We start from the raw sequence: 16,641 nt of genomic DNA on the forward strand, positions 1-16,641 counted from the left end.
TCTCTATTTCTCATTTGGGGGGATTGTTTCAAGGCCTATGTGGGAACAAATGAAAAGGGGGATTAATTCTGTTTGAGTGCATGGCTTGTATCAGTTCTCTGCCCATTCTTCTCTCTCACCCCAGGTACCATGTGTTTAGAAAGTACCCTGCTGCTTTTCTAAATGCTTTCAGCAGGGTAGAATCTGCTCTGGGAAGGTTTTTGTGCTTATTGATGCTAGCAAAAGAGGTATAGTTATTTATTTTATATCAGTTATTTAAACAAAACAAGAAAAGAAAGCCCCCCACGATGGTACAATATCCAGTCAACAAAATTATTTTCTTAGGGCTCTAATTCTAGTTTTGCTCCTCCTTGTTGAAGGGAGGCTCTTTGTGCTCTGCTCCCAGCCTGCTGGCCTGTCTAATGTACTGGAATTGATGGGCAGGTCTGTCCCTTTGTGCAAGACCTGCTCCTCTGGCTTCCCCTCCCAGGTAGGAACAGCACAACCACTGAGATCAATGATCCTGAATCAAAACAGAGCTGCAGCTGTCTGGCTGTGGGCAGCTGTGAGAGAGCACAGCACTGTCTGATGCTTTAATGAGGAGGAGACTCAGGTGAGGGAGCCCTGTGTCTCAGGAAAACAGGGATTTGTAGACTCTTGGGGAGAAATTGGAGTTTTTTCAAGCCATAAGGGACCTTGTCCTGGCTCACAAGCCTCTCACTAAACTCTTCTCCAGCAGATGGATCCACAAGGACTGTGGGTGTATGGCTCTAGGGAAAGTGCTCTTCTTGCTGTCTGCCTGTATTCTCCTTTTAACAAGGATAAGTCTACATTCTGTTCCTGGCCAAAACACTTTAATTGGGGTAAATGGATAAATTTGAGCTTTACTCTGAAAGGGAAAGAATTTACCAAAGTTTCCAAAGGATGGTAACAATACTTTCTCTTCTGTACCAGAGAGATGAACTTTCTCTTTCAGGAGATGTGATGTTTCAAAGAGCACATTTTGGGAGCCAATTCCCTGTGACAAGCACTATTTTAGAAGATAAAGTTAATTGGTGGGAACTTATGGGAAGAAAAATGTAAAAGTAATAGCCTTTAATTATATTGAACCCTGAAGTTTTATGTTGAAAATATGAATGCCAGAATTTTAGGTAATGTTTTTTGTTTGGTTGGTAATGCAAGAATAATTATTGTTATGGATATTCCAACTTACAAGTGATTAATAGTAATGGCTTTGTATATTGAGAATGTAATACAGAATTTAAGCTGAAAGCAAACACAGCCCTCATAGCTTTTAGAACTTTCAAACTAAAAATTCTGTCCGTGTCTCTCTCTATATGTGAATTTTATGTTCAAGCCTTATAAAACTTGTCCCAATTTTTACCTACTGTATGATTGTACACTGTATTTAGCACTGTTCATATTGAGATATCCCTGTTGGGAGGGTGGACATTGTTAGTTTTCCTAACAAGGTACATATTTGCTGTTTCATAAACCAGAAAATGACTGAAATGTTTCATTAGGGGAATACATAAAGTAAGTACCACTGTATCTTCTGGAAGCTCAGCTCTTGGAGCTCCTTGGGAGATTTTTTTTGGCTTAAGTTCTCTTCAGAACTCAAAGTACACCAAATTTAGCCTCTCATCTCAGAAACCTTCCCATACACTTAAAAAAGTTGTAGTGCTTATGTGAAAACTGTGATTATGACACATCCGAGCTGGTCTCCCTCGTTCCCCTTGAGTTCTGAATTCCTCCTCTCCTTGCCCTAATTTTATCCTTAAAACAGAAAGTATTGGAGGACTTGGGAAGATGTTTCCAGCCCTGGAAGCAACTCTCCCAGCAGAGATTCTGGTTTGCCTCATAATTTAAACTAAACTGACACAAGAGATATTTTTTTTTCTCTACTGCATTTTAACAATCAATAATTGAGGATGCTTGTACAGGAAAGTACCTTGTTTTTGTAGTTCATGCTGTCTGTTCACATCTCTGTGCTGCTGTCTGTCTTGTGTGCATGTGTAGATTGGCTTGATATGTTTATCCATGTTGTCATGTCCCTTACAGCTGCTGCTGGTGACAGACACATGCTGCCATCGGATTTGGCCCTGTCTCTCTGGAGGATGGTGTCTGTGGAGCTGCCTGGACAGCCTTCCAGACTCTGCTGTTATTTCCCTCCTCTCTCTCTCCTTATTTAACCCAAGATTTCTTATTTGTCTGTGTGCACAAAAATAGCCCAGCAGAGTCTCTGCTCATTTTTGTCTTCTGATCCATATCTGGTTTTTTTTTTTTTTTTGGTCTAAATACAGCTTTCCAGGAGGGATTTTATTGCATCAGTACAGCTGTTGTGGAAGCAGGAGCTATTGAAGAAGCTTTTAAGAGCAGAAGGTGTGGAGTGAATAAGTATTCTTGGGTTGGTACTCCAAGTATTCAGTGTTGCTCCTTTTGGAACCAAAGATAAGGAGGTTGCTATTTAAAAATCTCCTTTCAGTGTGGTTACAGGAGTTCTCTGTGCCTCGCTGTGCTCTGCTCCTGACTCCTGGTGCACCCATCTGGGATCAAGGGAGAACTTGAGGCACCCACCTGCTGCAGGTTCTAGCTGCTACCATCCCAAGGAGCTCACTGGTTTACTGATGACTCTCTCAAACATATTTTACACAAGATCAATGATATTTTGAGTTTTAAACATTTTCCATGTTTAAACTAGTTACCTAGAAAAACTTTTGATTTGTTTGCATCCCCATGGTGTTGGGATTAAGGTTTTGCTCTGTAAGGTGCCCAAACTAGCTGAAAGGTGTTTGTGGGCTCCCCACCCAGCTGGCCACAGCCCTGGGGTGGTTTGGGCACTGTCCTTCTGTGCAGCACCATCATCCTTACACCCACAGGAGGCCCTGTGATGCTGCAGAGTTTGCCAGTTGTTATTTCCATTGCTGGCTTGACCAGGATTGATTTTTTTCAGGAATATGTTGGAGTTGTGAAGCTGTTACAGTGCTGGTTCTGAGTGAACCTGCATTTTGGAATACACCTGAGACAGGGAATAAATGTATAGAAATGGAAAATGTTTATAAACAGCACTGATATTTCTGGATAACATAACTGTGTGAGCAGCAAAATAACATCTTTAGTCTGCCAGCTCTGGGGAAAAATGGGCTAAGACTCATTAAAGACTGTTCTGACAAGGACCAGAGTTATTGTATTTTCTGACTTTTAATTTTCCCATGGAGAGGCTGAGACAGACTAGTGCTTAAAACAGAGAGCTGGGATTACATTTGAATCCTCTTTTTCACCAAGTAATTGAATTCTGCTTCTTTTTGTGTTATATGAAAATAACATCACTTGGTGGCTTGAGCAGTTTGAAATCCTTGGGTGGAATGATCTGCAGAACTGTAAACTGTTATCTATGGACAAAAACCCCAACTCTGTGTCTGTTTGTGTCCTCACCCAAGCTAGCAGCTCCAATCCTCCTGTTTCTTGCGAGCTGAGAGAAGATACCCTGACATTTAAAAGGAGAATGAGAATTGCCTCCTTCCTTTACTTATTTTTCTTTTCTAAGAAGAACAGGAAGCACACCCAAAATTAAGCGATAATCCTATTTTTGCTCTTTAACTTTAAAACGGGCTATTCTTAAATTACAAAAATCTAATGTCAGATACCCAAATTGTGCTTAAGGAAGGAGGCGAATGTGCCTGGCATTTTCCAGCACACGCGTGGCCATATCTAACCTAAAATGAGAGCCGGTGGGAGATGCCGGCGAGCAGAGGGAAGCGTGGCTGAGCCCAGCAGCCCGTGGCAGCTCCCCAGAGGTCAGATCTCTGTGTGTTTGCACCTCTCCCCTCCTCCCTTTTCTCTCCCCCTTTCCATGTGTATTTTGTCTCCTCCTCCTCCCGTGCGTGCCCATCTTCGCATCCCCGCTGTTCCCTCCCCTGCCCGGCATCCTCGCTCTCGGCCGGGCTCTGGCAGGGCCGGGCGCTCGGGGGGCTCCGTCCTTGCTCCCTGCCCATCCGAGGGGATCTCTGTGAGCCGGGCGAGCCTCTGCTGCTGCTGCTGCTGCCGGGGATGTGATGGCATAGCAACACAGCAGCCGGGGCGGTGGAGGAGGAGGAGGAGGAGGAGGAAGGCAGCGGTGCCGAGGCTCAGCATGCAGCCCTGCCCCAGGGGCTCCGCTGCTGATTCACAGCCAGCCCCGCTGCCCGCCCGGACCCGCCGCGCTCGCAAGGTAGGCCACGGCAAAATGCCCGTGTTCCTGCCTGGGCTGGGAAAAGGGAGAATTCGGATGGATGGTTCAAAGTGGGCAATGCGCTCTTTGGGGCGTGCGTGTCCCTGGGCAGCAGCGCTGCCCGTGCATGTGCGGGTGAGGAAACTTGCGGAGAAGGAGAGAAGGGTGTCGGGGTGGGAGCAGGAGAGCGGCCAAGAGCATCTCCAGGAGGGAGAGGCCGGGGAGCAGCTGGGGATGCGGATTCCCGAGGCGAGCAGCAGAGCCCGGTGTGCCCGGCTGCGATGCTTTGCTCATTGAAGGGTTATTTACCCCGGCAGTGTTTATTTACCCCGGGCAGGGCGTGTGGTGGCCTTCTAGCATCTTCCTGGCAGGATCAGGGCACCGAAACACTCCTCACGAGCATCAGCCCACAGTCCCAGCTCTGCCCTTCCCATTCAGCACCTTACACGGTCCAGCCTCGCTCCTTTATGTGTCCGCCCTCCCCTCCCCCAGCTCCTTTCACTCATCCTTCCTCCTCCTCCTCCTCCCTCTCAAGGGCTGGTATTGCCACCACTGACCTTCCCCTGGATGCAGGCAGCCCTGATTGTCTGCAGGAAGCCCAGGACCTCTCCTGCTCCCAGGGCTCAGTGCTCTGCCTCCCTCTCCCAGCCAGACAGGACAGCCTGGGCTGTGCTTTCTCAAGATTTGGTGCCACAGATTGTTCCAGGTGCCCAGTCCAGACTGTTCCCTTCAGCCTTCCCTCCAGCACAGCATCACCGCTGTGGAGGTGCACTGGTGGAAGTGCCAGCATTGTATTTGTGGGGTTTCAGTGCTGAGATTGCCCATGTGCAGTGACAGACAGGGGTGTGGAGCAATTTTCCCCATACCCTTAAATGCCATGCTTTGTCTGGGAGAAACCAATGCTTGTTTGTATTTTGGGTTTTAGTGATGTAAAAAAGGTCTAGTCAGTTTTTGGTCAGTTTGTTTTCCTTGTGCCCTAATCCAAGGTCCCTCACACCTCTCCTGCTGCTCACCTCTCTGCCTTGGACCTGTGGGAGTTCTTGTTTGGTTATTCTCATTAATGGCCTTTCCTGCCTGAGCACAGTGCCCTTGTTGAGGAAGCTGTGTGAGGTCCCAGCCATCAGGTTCAGCTGTGCTGGGGGTGTTTCCATTCTCCTGGCACTCACATGTGGCTCTGGTGCCATCTCACACCCTCCCTGGGCTGGAAGCTTTTCCCTGCTGCTGTGGGAGCTGTCCAGGCAGGATTCTGGAGACAGCAAGGATGTGGTGGCTCTCTGGAAAGGAACAGGACCACGGTCTCCCTTTGCAGCAGTGTCCAGGAATGTGGAGTGCTGGGAGGGGAAGTGTTGGAGTGTTGCTGTGATGTGGTGCTGTGTTCAGGTCCTCTCTGAGGTGGGATGAGGATCATGCCTCTGGATTAATGCCTGAGGCAGATCAATGCTGCTCTCTAAACGTGGCCAGGGCTGGAACTGTGGATGGGGCTGCTCAGGTTGGAGTGGCTCTTCACAAAACCAAGCAAAGTGAGGCAGGGAAGGGATTAAATGAATGGGTTCGAACAAAAGTCCTGAGTTCTGGAGACATATGGTTATTTCTGAATATAGTCATGTTTCTAGAAGTACATTCAAGGTTTCCCCTTTAGCCTGGGTGTCTGTGATAAAGGCATAACAGAGGAATTATAAGTCTCATGAAATAAGACATACTGACCAGAAAGAACTCAGTCTTCAAAAAACTCTCATTTTCATGAAGATGAAACCAATCTTTTCAGAATTGAGCCAAAATTGCTCCATCCCATTTTCCTTTGCATAAGAATAAGGTCACTCTGCCACATCTCAAGTAAGGAAAGGAAATGTGACTCCATGGGGCACACAGCCTGGCCATTAAATTCATGGCCTCAGAAGGGCAGAGAGCCTTGTGCTTTGGCAGGGAGTTTATTGTAAAAACGACCTTGGGGGCAAGGCACAGCATTCGGTTTGGAGAAGCAGGTGCCAGCTTTACATGAGAGCGAGAAGCCAAGTGCCAAGGCAGCCAGGAGTCAGCACTGCCTTGGCCATCAGAGCTGAGCGTGGGTGTGCTCTTCCCACTGTTGTTGATCAGTTACACAGCCTGGCAAATGGGTGATGTGCTTTTCACAATGCAGCAAAACTTGTTTGCTGCTTCCAGCAGCAGGGGAGGTTCAGGTGCTTAGAGGAGAAAGGCAAAGCTTGAGGTTTTTACTGGTTTAAATTGGCAGTTTCAGGGCTACAGGAGCCACATTTCTGAAGGAATGTTCAATTTTTATGCTCGGTGCAACCTTCTTTCAGTCATTAAGCAAGTGTTTTTCCCCTGTTCTGCTGTCCCTTTTGGGAGGTTGCTGCCTGCTCTTCTCCTGCTCCTTCTGTCTGTCAGGTCTAGCAGGCAGCAGCTCCTCTGTGCCCAGCCCAGTGGGGCTGTGGGCTCACAGCTGGCTCCTCTGCCTGCTCGAGTCATTATCTCAGTACTTTAAGCTGCTAAGAGAGGGGAAGAGTTCCTAGGAAAAGTGAGCTTTAGAGGGAGCAACTTAAAACCCAGCTGGGAGTCTGAAACGATATGCGAAAGAAATGTAAGTTTTTCAATCTTCCTGTAAAAAAATTCCCTAAGTTATTTTTGAGCCGAGAGAAGGGTAGTCAGTGTTGCATGACCATGTTGTGGGCATACACCCACACTCACCTGGTGAGGTGGGGACATCATCATCACCACAGTTTCCTAGTGCAAAGCCAACTGGGGAAATTTTTCAGTTTGAGGTTGTGTGAGTGTGTGTATTCTGTTGCTTAGGAAATTGGAGAGTGAGTGAGCCAGGGGAAAGGATGCTGCTTCCTTATTAAGATGTGTGGCACCTGTTTATCCATTGAATTAAAATAACATTTTGGTTATGAGCTCCAAGTCCAAGTGGCCATTTAAGAAAGGAGCTCATTAGATGTGAGAGTCCCCACTTGACCCACCCTCAGTGAATAACACATCTTGTGCTGCTTGCTCACCACCAGATAAACCAAGGTTTTGTGTTACTTCTCATGCACAGGTGCTTAATTGAATCACCCTTCATTTTAATTAATAAAGGGGCCCTGGTTCTTTGGTGGAAGTGCAGTGTGAAGCCCAGCTTTGGCCCCTGGGATTTTTAACCCTCAGATGATGGGGTTGGAAATGCTCCCACATGTGGAAGATTGCTGACAGTCCCTTTCAGGGTACATGGGAGCACATAACACCAGGAGAATGTTGGGATGATTTTTGTGGGAGTGTGTTTGGGTATCTATTCTGGGTTTGAAAAGAGATGGAGATGAAGGGCCAGTGCTCTGTGTTGTTTTGATGTTGATCCCACTGGGACAAAGGTTGCTTTTCTCTCACCAAACCTTGACCAGTGGGGTCTTGGGAAGTAGGTCATCTGGCCTGCGATCTCAGGCTTAAATTATTTACTTACAAGTGCAGAAAATAATTTTTTTTGCTGAAACAGGATGTGTTGTTACGCTGTCGAGGGAGTCCTGCTGCCTGTCAGCCTGGGAATGCTGCCTTTGTTAGCATCTACATGGGAGCTGAACTCTGAAATATCCACAAACCTCCCACCTTTCCCCTGAAAGGACACCGAACATGCTGAGCTAAAATGTTATTACTTCTCTGTACAGTAAGTTAAACAACAACAAAGCCATTAACATTTCCAGCAGCAGGGAACATGTTTGTATTTCCACCCTCCTCATGGGATAGAGGCTGAGCTGAGCTGCCTTGCCTCAAGATGTTCCCATATTTTTTTCCTTATGGGCCAAGATCTGAAGTGGAAAGTTTCAGGGAAGAATGTTTAGGAGGAAATTAGGAATTCAAAGCATAAACCCTGTGATTGAGAGACCTCTTGATCTGGAAATTCAACATTACACTCTACTGCCTGTGGCAGGTTTCTAATCCTGGGGGTTTGCTTTAGCCATGGAGGGTCAGCTGCAGTGTGAATTCCCAAACTGTTTGGGGGAGTTTGGATATGGGTTTCTATCAGGAGGATTTTAAACAAATGCAGCAGAATTGGAGAAGTCTGTGCACCATGTGCACTGGTGGCAAGCTGTCGCCTTCCTTCTGGCTGGGATGGAGAAGAGGTGCTGAGGAGCTGGGGCAGCCTCTCCAGCCAGCCAGGGGTGCTGCTGCAGCAGGTCTGGGAAGCAGAGAGGGCACAGAGATCCCAGGGTGGTGCAGAGTTGTGTGACAGAGCTGGAGCAGGACTGGCTGGGCAAAGGCTGTTCCAGCTGCCTTTGTCAGACTGCCTGGAAAGGGGGGAGTGGGACAGGCTCTGCAGTGCTGAATTTGTAACAAGTAGGAAGAGGAAAAAAAGGCAATTATTTTGGTTTTAGTACCTTTAATGCCCAAGCATTCATCTGTTGAAAAGTAACATCCAGATTTTTTGCTTTCTCATTTTTCAGCTAGAGGATCATCAAGGTCTCAGCTGTGGTAGTGGTTTGGGTACTGAAGTGTTTGGGAGCTCTCACACAGCACTGTGGAACATGCACTGCTTCATTTGTTAGGGTGTTCTGAGAGCAGATTCAAGTGTTGTGTGCTCTGCATGGGGGAGGATGCAAAACAGCCCCAGGTAAGGAGGTTGTACCTGATGCCTCTGATCTGACACCTTTGTGCCTGGAGTGGTTCCTCCAGCACAGACAGGTGAGAGACACCAGTGGAAGGGTTTCCCTCCCTGCTGTCTGCACTGTGTGAGTGCAGTGCCCCAGTCCCTGCTCCATGGGGACTCTGCAGCTGCTTCTTGCAGTGCCCACCTGTGGGAATTCTCACCTGAGCCTTGATGCTTGTTCTGCTTGCACAGAAATGTGCCCAGGGGACCAAGCTCACTTTGTATCTGTTTGAACAGCCCGACCACGTTGTTCCCTGAGCCCTCCAAAGGAGAACCTCTCAACTCATTTTCAATTAGAGGTTGGAGTAGGCTGTGGGGATGAGAGTTTTTGTTGTCTGCACTTCAGTCTGGTTTGAATGATGTTGAACCTTGGCTGTTGTGTGCTGGGGCTCCAGCACCAACCTACAGCAGAGTTCAGAAGGTGGATGTTGGTGTGGGAGAGGCAGAGTGGATCACAGGTTTGGCTCTTGACAGGAGGAGGCATCAGGCAGCAGGAATTTAGCCAGGAAGCATCCACAAAATCTGCTCCACATGCTGCAGTGCCCAGCCCCAGAGCTGTATGAAGCACTGAGGTAGGAGTGCCAGAACTGGAGCTGTTTTGTGTGCCTCAGCAGAGAAGCAGAGCGGATCCAAGAGCATTTCTCCTTGCTTGGTTCCAGCAATAGCAGGGAATTTGGCAGGGGGTCCCGTGGAGCTGCTGGCTTGCCTGCAGACGTGCCTCTCTGTCTGGTTGTCTCTCTCTCCCCTGAATGTGCTCCTTTGTGCTGCCTGCTGTGCAGCTCGCTCAGTCCCATCTGGGTTCTCTACCTCTGGGCTTTGTGTTTGCTGCTGCAGAGTGCCAAAGGGCAGCTGAGGCACTGCCCTCCACCCTGCTCTGGTGTTCCTGGCAGGGAGGTGATGCACAGGACACGGCTGGGCAGTGCCCTTTGCTTGGCACTCAGTTTGTGCTGTGACTGCTGCCTTGGACAGGCTTTAGCTCCCTGTGCCATCTGTGTCCTGATGGGCTCTGCCATCCCTGGAGGAGTTCAAGGAGCCAGCCCTCAGGAGTGCAGCAATGCCTGTCCTTATTTCCATGATGCTGGCAGGGAGCATGGACACACTCCATGGATACCTGCAGGAGCAGGGTTACCCACCCCTGTCTCAGAGTGCACCTGCCCTGTGCATGCACAGCTGTCACTCAGCAAAATGCACTCAGAGCAGAGCTGCTGACCTGCCCAGCGCTGCTCCTGCTCTCTGTGCTGGTGGCAGGCACTGCCAGGGGCCAGGCTAAGAGCAGAGAGCCCAGGGGTGTGTGTGTGCTGTTGGGGGGCTGGCTGAACTCCTCTGGCCAGCACACACCTCTGCAGTTTCACTGCACTGTGGCACAGGAAAACCCAGGCCTCAGGATGGCAGCTACAGTGAGATATCACAGAACCTCACTGGAAAATCCATGGATTTCCCTGTCCTGGGGAAGAGCTCAGGGGCATTCCTCTGTCAGGGGCTTTGAGGAAAAATAGCTTTCCACACCCTGAGAATTGTATCTCAGCTAGATTGAGTGTCATTTAGAGGAACAAAGCCCAAATGGCACAAGCACTGGAGGAAAAGGAGGTGGTGCTACCTTCTGTCAGAAATCTTCTGTACCTTTGGGGTTGGGTGTGGTGAATTTGCACCAAGAGGCTGCAGGGCTTTGAAGACCCTGGAATTTATAATGATTAATGTGGGTCTCATCATCCCCTGATAATCCCCTGCCTGCATGGGGGAAGGAGCAGGGATGCACAGCCTGCAGTGCTCATTGGTGCTAATGGGCAGGAGAGGGAGAGGACGAGACCTTGGACTGTCAGCCTGCTGGAGAGCTCAGCACAGGCTGTTCTGCTGGAAAGGGAGAGCATTATAGCTGTAAAAATCACTCAGAGATTTAAAAAAATCACAGGATAATCTCTTAATGTGTGTAATTGAGGGCAGAGAGGCAGAGGAGGCTCAGGCAGGGCAGTGAGGCTGTGGAGGTGCCAGGGATGGGCAGCGTGCACAGGGCCAGGGGGGTTTCTCCTCAGCTGTGCAGTGTGGCTGCTGTCAGTGCAGGACGTGCTGCCTGATCCTGCCCTGCCCTGCCAAGCAGGAGGGTCCCCAGCTGTCCAGCTGAGCTGGTGTGGAGGAGCCAGCAGCCTCCTTCCATCAGCATCACTCATTGCCCTGCAGGCAGCCTCATCTCCAGGCAGCCATGAGCTCTGTCTGCTGGAGCAGGTGATTTTCACCTTGTAAAAGTAGGAAAGCAGTCACCAAGTCTTCTCTGAGCTCTATTTCTCGTGGCTTTCCATAAAGCTGAGATGGCGCTGGCAATGAAATGAATCCTTGTTTTAGCTCATTTAGAGTCCAAACAACAAAACCCAGCAGCATTGTGAGCAGAGGTCTCATTTCTGATCTATGGAATAGTCCAGGGGCCACTGCTAGCTGGCTTTACAGGTCATGCAGTTCAAAAATGGGGATAATGAAGGGAATTTTATAGCTCATAATGAGCAAAATCTCATAAAAAGCTAGCTCACAGTATGAGATACATGAAGCTGGGGCTCTAGGCAGTTTGCCTTCTGAATATAAAAGGAAAAAATATGTTTGAAAATGTTGTCTGTTATGGGAAAATGTCTGTTCTGTCTAAACATAAGTTGTTCTGGATTAAAAACCATACTGTACCACCTACTAGGAAGAAAGTGAATGTTATCTCAACCACAACTAGAGCAATGGCCATGCTAGTGAGATCCTCTGTCCCTTTCTATAACCATGGGCATCTTGTACAGTTCAAGAAACCCAACCCTTTCTAAAAGTGCAGTGCAGTCTGTGGGACTCACTAACAGCAAATTGCATAACCAGGTGGAAGAAAAGAGTTGGATGCTTAGATGAAACTAGATTGTAGCACCAGTAGAAGTACCTTAAATTAAAAATGCTTCCTTCAGTCTCCAGCTGCCGTGGAGGCAGCGCTGCAGGCAGCTGGGAAGGGGCTCTGCTCTGTGAGGAGGTGCAGGCTGACCCAGGCACTCTGCTGCTGCCTTTCAGGTGCTCCATGCCCGTGACCATCAGCTCTGATGCAGCCCCTGGTGATGCAGGAATGGCTCCACGTCCTCCCTCCGTGTCCTGAGTGGCCCCTCCCGGCCCAGGCGCAGCACAGCAGCCCTGCCCGCCCGCTCTCTCAGGTAAGAGCTGCCCCTGGAGCCCTTCTCTGGCAGATTTGTGCACATCTTGCAGCTTTCTGGGGGGCAAAGCAGCCCCTCTGCTCCTGGGGAAGGGGAGGCTGAAGCTCCAGCCCCCATCACTCCAGGAGGAGAGCGTGTGCTCTGCTCTGGCACTGCTGCTGCAGAGCGTTCCCCAAAGCAGGGGAGGAGAGACCTGCAGAGCTGGACTCTGAGCTCTCCCACAATAAAGAATGAGAGGTTACTGTAAACACCTCTCATGTATTTGGTTGGGCTTTTTTTCTTTCCTGGAAACTTGGAGGAATGTCAGCTTTTGGTGAAAATGTAGCTTTTCTACTCTTCCTGGTTGCAGAGAGGAGATTGGAAATAAGCCCCTGGTGGGTTGTATTGATGCTGTAAGGCAGAGCAGGAATCTGACCTCTTACTAATCTAATTATCTCGAGGGACAGATCTTGGTGTCCCTCCTCCTTCACCAGGCTCCTCAGCAGAGGGGCAGGAAGGTCTCTGGGGACCCTGGGTAAATGGCAGAGCAGATGGAAGGACAGAAAGGTGTGCTGGCAGCTGTCTGCAAGGCTGCCTGTGCTCTGCACTGGGCTGGCATGAGGTGCTTTAGCACCTCTGCTGTGGGGAGAGGCTGCCCGGGCTCTGCCAGGCCGTGGATCCCTCTTTAGCCCTTGGTCCCAGGGTGCTCTCACCTGTCTGGGCACTGCCAAATGTTCCCTTGGGCACTGGCAGTGTTCTCCCCAGGACAAACCAGGTCCCAGCTCTGCCTTTTCCTTTTTTGTTGTGTTTCAAGCATGAGAAGCAAGGACTGAGCCTGAGGTCTCTCCCTGCTCTGGCTGACCATCACCCTGGACCTGTTTGCCTCAGGGAGCTGGGGTGTGCAGGAGGGAGGCAGAGCTGTCTCTGGAGAGGCTCCAGCTGCAAGGACGAGGCAGGGGCAGGCTCTTGGTGGCTCAGTCAGGGTTTCTTGGCCCCAATTGGCCCCAGGGTGACTGCTACAGTGCTGCTGTGGGCCAGGGGTGGTTGATAAACAGCCTGGCAAATGAAGTGAGGAGGGAGAGGGATAGAACAGGATGAGCAGGGAAAAGCCTTCCTGACCTGCTGAGCAGGGATCAGAGCCCTGTGGGATTTGCTGGGAGAGAGGAGGGGAGGGGGAGCAGGAGCAGTGTTAATGACAGCTCCCTGTTGGTGCCTAGGAAACAGCTTCTCTGTCCTTGCTGAGAGCTCTGGGCAGGCTGCACACAGCCCTTCCTCAGCTGTGGACTCACTGCAGCCCCCTCCTCCAGTCTGGGAGCTGCTCTCCCATCTGTTGGACCTGAGGGATGCAGAGGAGAGGAGCTGGCTGTGCTGGTCCCACAGGGAGGGCAGCACCCTCTGGGAACAGAGGGGGAGATACTGGGAGCTTTTCTTTCCCTCCCTGTAGGTGGAAGAGAGCACGATAAAAATTCTGGGCGTCAGGGCTGTGGGGGACACAAGAAGCCAGCCCAGAGCTTTTTGGCAAAAAGAAACTATTGGCACTTGGTCCAGGCTGGCATGAACATCTGCTGGTACCCAACACTGTGCAGGGACACGTGGGGGACAACAAGGGCAGATCTCAAGAACCTATTTACCTTCTGGGTCACTGAGGCTTGATGGGATGATTTCCTGGATAAATCCCTTTCCTGGCAAACACCCCTGTGTGCTGTGTGTGCTCCAGCATTGGAGCCAAGGTCTGTGCTGGGCATCCCAGCACATCCCCTTTGCCCTGCCCTCGCAGGGATGGCTTTTCCAGTGACCCTGTATTGTAAATCAAAGGTGACTCCGACAAAGGGAGAGAGAATGATGCATCTGACTCTGTCATCAGAAGGCTAATTAATTACTAATGAACTACTTTATTATACTATACCATGTCCTTTGTATCTAAACTGAATCTGCCCTGCACTCACTCTTGCTCACAACTGCCCAGAACCGCACTCATCTCTGATTCTCTCCTGACTGTCCCGTGACAGTCCCACACACACACACACACACCTGGCCCTGACAGGCCAAGGGAATGAAGCATCCTCACTCTGGGTAAACAATCTCCATATTGCATTCTACTTTAGCCCAACAGAGGCACTGCAAGCGAGATAAGAATTGTGTTTTCCCTCTTCTCTGCTTGTCTCAGAGCCTCTCTCTGTTCAGAGGCCGTGTGAATAGCACAGCCTTGCACACACCTGCTGTCCCCATGGGCACATCCCTGCCCTCGCCGTGCTCCAGGGCAGCCGCGGGGTTGGGGCAGGTTGGAGGCCGCTGGAATGTGCTGGACAAAGCTGGGATTGAGGCTGGCAGGGATGGCTGCCGCCCCCTGCGCATTCCTGGGGGGTCAGTGCCCGGCCGTGCCGGCTCCGGGCCGTGCCGTGCCCGCTCCTGCCCGGGGCGCTGCGGGAGCGATGCCCGTTCCTCCGGCGGAGCCGGGGCTGGGAGCAGCGAGGGGCAGCGGCCACAGCCCGCGGGAGACACAGCGTAAACCTGCAACAGGTGAGGGCCCGGGGCTCTGGGGAAGGGATGCTGAGGGGATGCTCAGAGGGAAAGTGTCGGAGTGATGGGGGGACCATGGTTGGGACTGACAGAGACAGAGATCTCTGCAGCCAGGGCTGGAACTTGTGGTTTATTGCAAAGGGCCTGGGCGCAGGGCCCTGCTGGGATTTGGGGTTTATTGCAAAGGGCCTGGGTGCAGGGCCCTGCTGGGATTTGGGGTTTATTGCAAAGGGCCTGGGTGCAGGGCCCTGCTGGGATTTGGGGTTCATTGCAAAGGGCCTGGGTGCAGGGCCCTGCTGGGAGCTGCCAGCCACAGCTCAGAGCAGATCTAAGAGAGGGGTGCAGAGGATGAGAGGGTGAAAAAGTAAAAGGGTAAGAGAGCAAAAGCATAAGAGCGTAAAAGGGGTAAGCAAGTAAGAGGGGCAAGCGAGCAAAGTTCCCGTTACAATACAATAAATCATCTTCTGAGTTGAATATTCTGATTCTCACTAACCAATCTAGTACAATATACAAATTCTATAGCATTTACATACAGCCTATAAGAATCACTATATTACTATACTGTGTTACATTTTAAACCCTAAAAACTCCTCTTTGGGCCCCTTCTGCCAAGCTGTAGGGTCTGCTCTGAGCCTTGGGCCTGTCTGCAAGCAGAGGGTGTTGTTCCATCAAAAGGGGATCACCTTCAGCTGGCCATGCCATTGTTTTTTCGTTTTTCAGTAACTGAGGGATCTCAAAGCTTGCTTTCATTTCAATCTTGCTTATAGTTTCCATATTTTCAAAATCTTTTGCTAGGCAATCATATTTATAAGGCTTTCCTGTTTCATCTTCCCCAACAGGAAAGCATTTATTTTTCTCTCTGCTGGCTTGCAGGGGGCTTGTCCTAGGGAAGCAGGTGTTCAACACCTGCTCTCTGCTTGGTCACTGCTACGTGATTGTCTACAAGGTTTGGGAGCTGCAGGCGTGGTGGGCTTTTAACTTGTGCAATAAGGCCGGGAGGGCTGGGTTGTCTGCAGAGCTGTGCTGTGGTGGCACCCAGGTAGAGCTGATCCTTCCTTTGGAATCCCCTGGGATAGAGGGGAGGGCTGGAGAGTTCCCTGGCACTGACCTACTTCAGTGCCATGAGCACCTGCGCATGCAGAGTATTGGTTTTTCTATGTGCAAGCAGCAGTTTTAGCTTCCCTGGATCATTATCCGCAGCCCCAAGAATCCTGTGAACTCTGTGGGTGATGGTTTTCTCTGTTTTCCTGGTGTTTCTGGAGTGGCAGGATGGGGAGGCAGAGAACAGCCTGTTGGATGTTTTTAGATGAATCCAACTTAGCACCACTCTTGGCGATCACTTGATTTTTCTCTGAGAACCGGTGTGGAGGGGGTATTTTTAGCTGTGCAGCCAAATTCCTTGTCTGGTTGTTTTCTCCTGCCTGTTATTTCCCTCGGCTTGGCTGAATTGCTTCTCCAGACACCTCCACGAGCCCTTGGACAGCACAAGTGACAAGTATGTATGTACACATTCCCCTTGCAAGAGCTGCTGCTTTTCCCCCAAGGCAGCTGCCCTTATCTGGCCTGTTGTATGCTGTTTAGAAAGTACTAACACATTTAATTATGGTTGATTAAGCACCTGGGGATAATTATCTCAAGCGAGCTCTGATATCAAAGCAGCACTCGATCGAAATGCTGCCATTTCTCCAACACAGCTCATTGATGTCTCACTTATGGGGAAGCGTCCATGTGTTTTGCTTAACAAACTGTGTTTTTTGGAGAGAAAATCCCCTCTCACTTGCTGTGTCCTGTGTCAGGGGCTTTTGATGCTGTGTGTTGCTGTCACCAGCACGTGCAGAGAGTGTGTTGTGAGCAGGAGCATGATACAGTGCTGAAGGCTCAGGAGAGGATTCCAACAAGGATTTGTTGTCCAGGGATCAGAACCCAGTTTTTCCAGCTGGATGTGCCTCCCTTGCCTGGCTGGGCTGGGATTTGCTGTCTCCTCTCCATGGCCTTTTGCAGCACCCTTCCCACGGCTGCTCATTCTGGAGGGCTGCGGAGGAGAAGCAGCAGCATCTGTGGAGGAGAAGTGGCTTCTCAGATTTGCCATGCAGGCAGGGAATATCCTGGAGCCTCTGTAGAGGAGCAGGTGGCAAGTGCCAGCACTGGGGATGGCATAGAGGATGTTGGCAGATCCCCTT

The 16,641-nt window shown here is 50.2% G+C and overlaps 1 protein-coding gene across 1 annotated transcript in view; it reads left to right on the forward strand.

Annotated features, from left to right (window-relative positions):
- Positions 1-3,885: 3,885 nt before the first annotated feature.
- The window catches only part of DRP2 (dystrophin related protein 2), a 31,373-nt gene continuing 18,617 nt past the window's right edge, over positions 3,886-16,641 (forward strand). Inside the window, exons 1-2 of the mRNA XM_058032385.1 lie at positions 3,886-4,189; positions 11,826-11,962. Coding sequence (XP_057888368.1) covers positions 11,855-11,962 — 108 coding nt within the window. The 5' untranslated portion in view covers positions 3,886-4,189; positions 11,826-11,854. The remainder of the gene's footprint in view (positions 4,190-11,825; positions 11,963-16,641) is intronic.

This window comes from Melospiza georgiana, chromosome 12 (genome assembly GCF_028018845.1).
Source record: "Melospiza georgiana isolate bMelGeo1 chromosome 12, bMelGeo1.pri, whole genome shotgun sequence".
Lineage (NCBI taxonomy): Eukaryota > Metazoa > Chordata > Aves > Passeriformes > Passerellidae > Melospiza > Melospiza georgiana.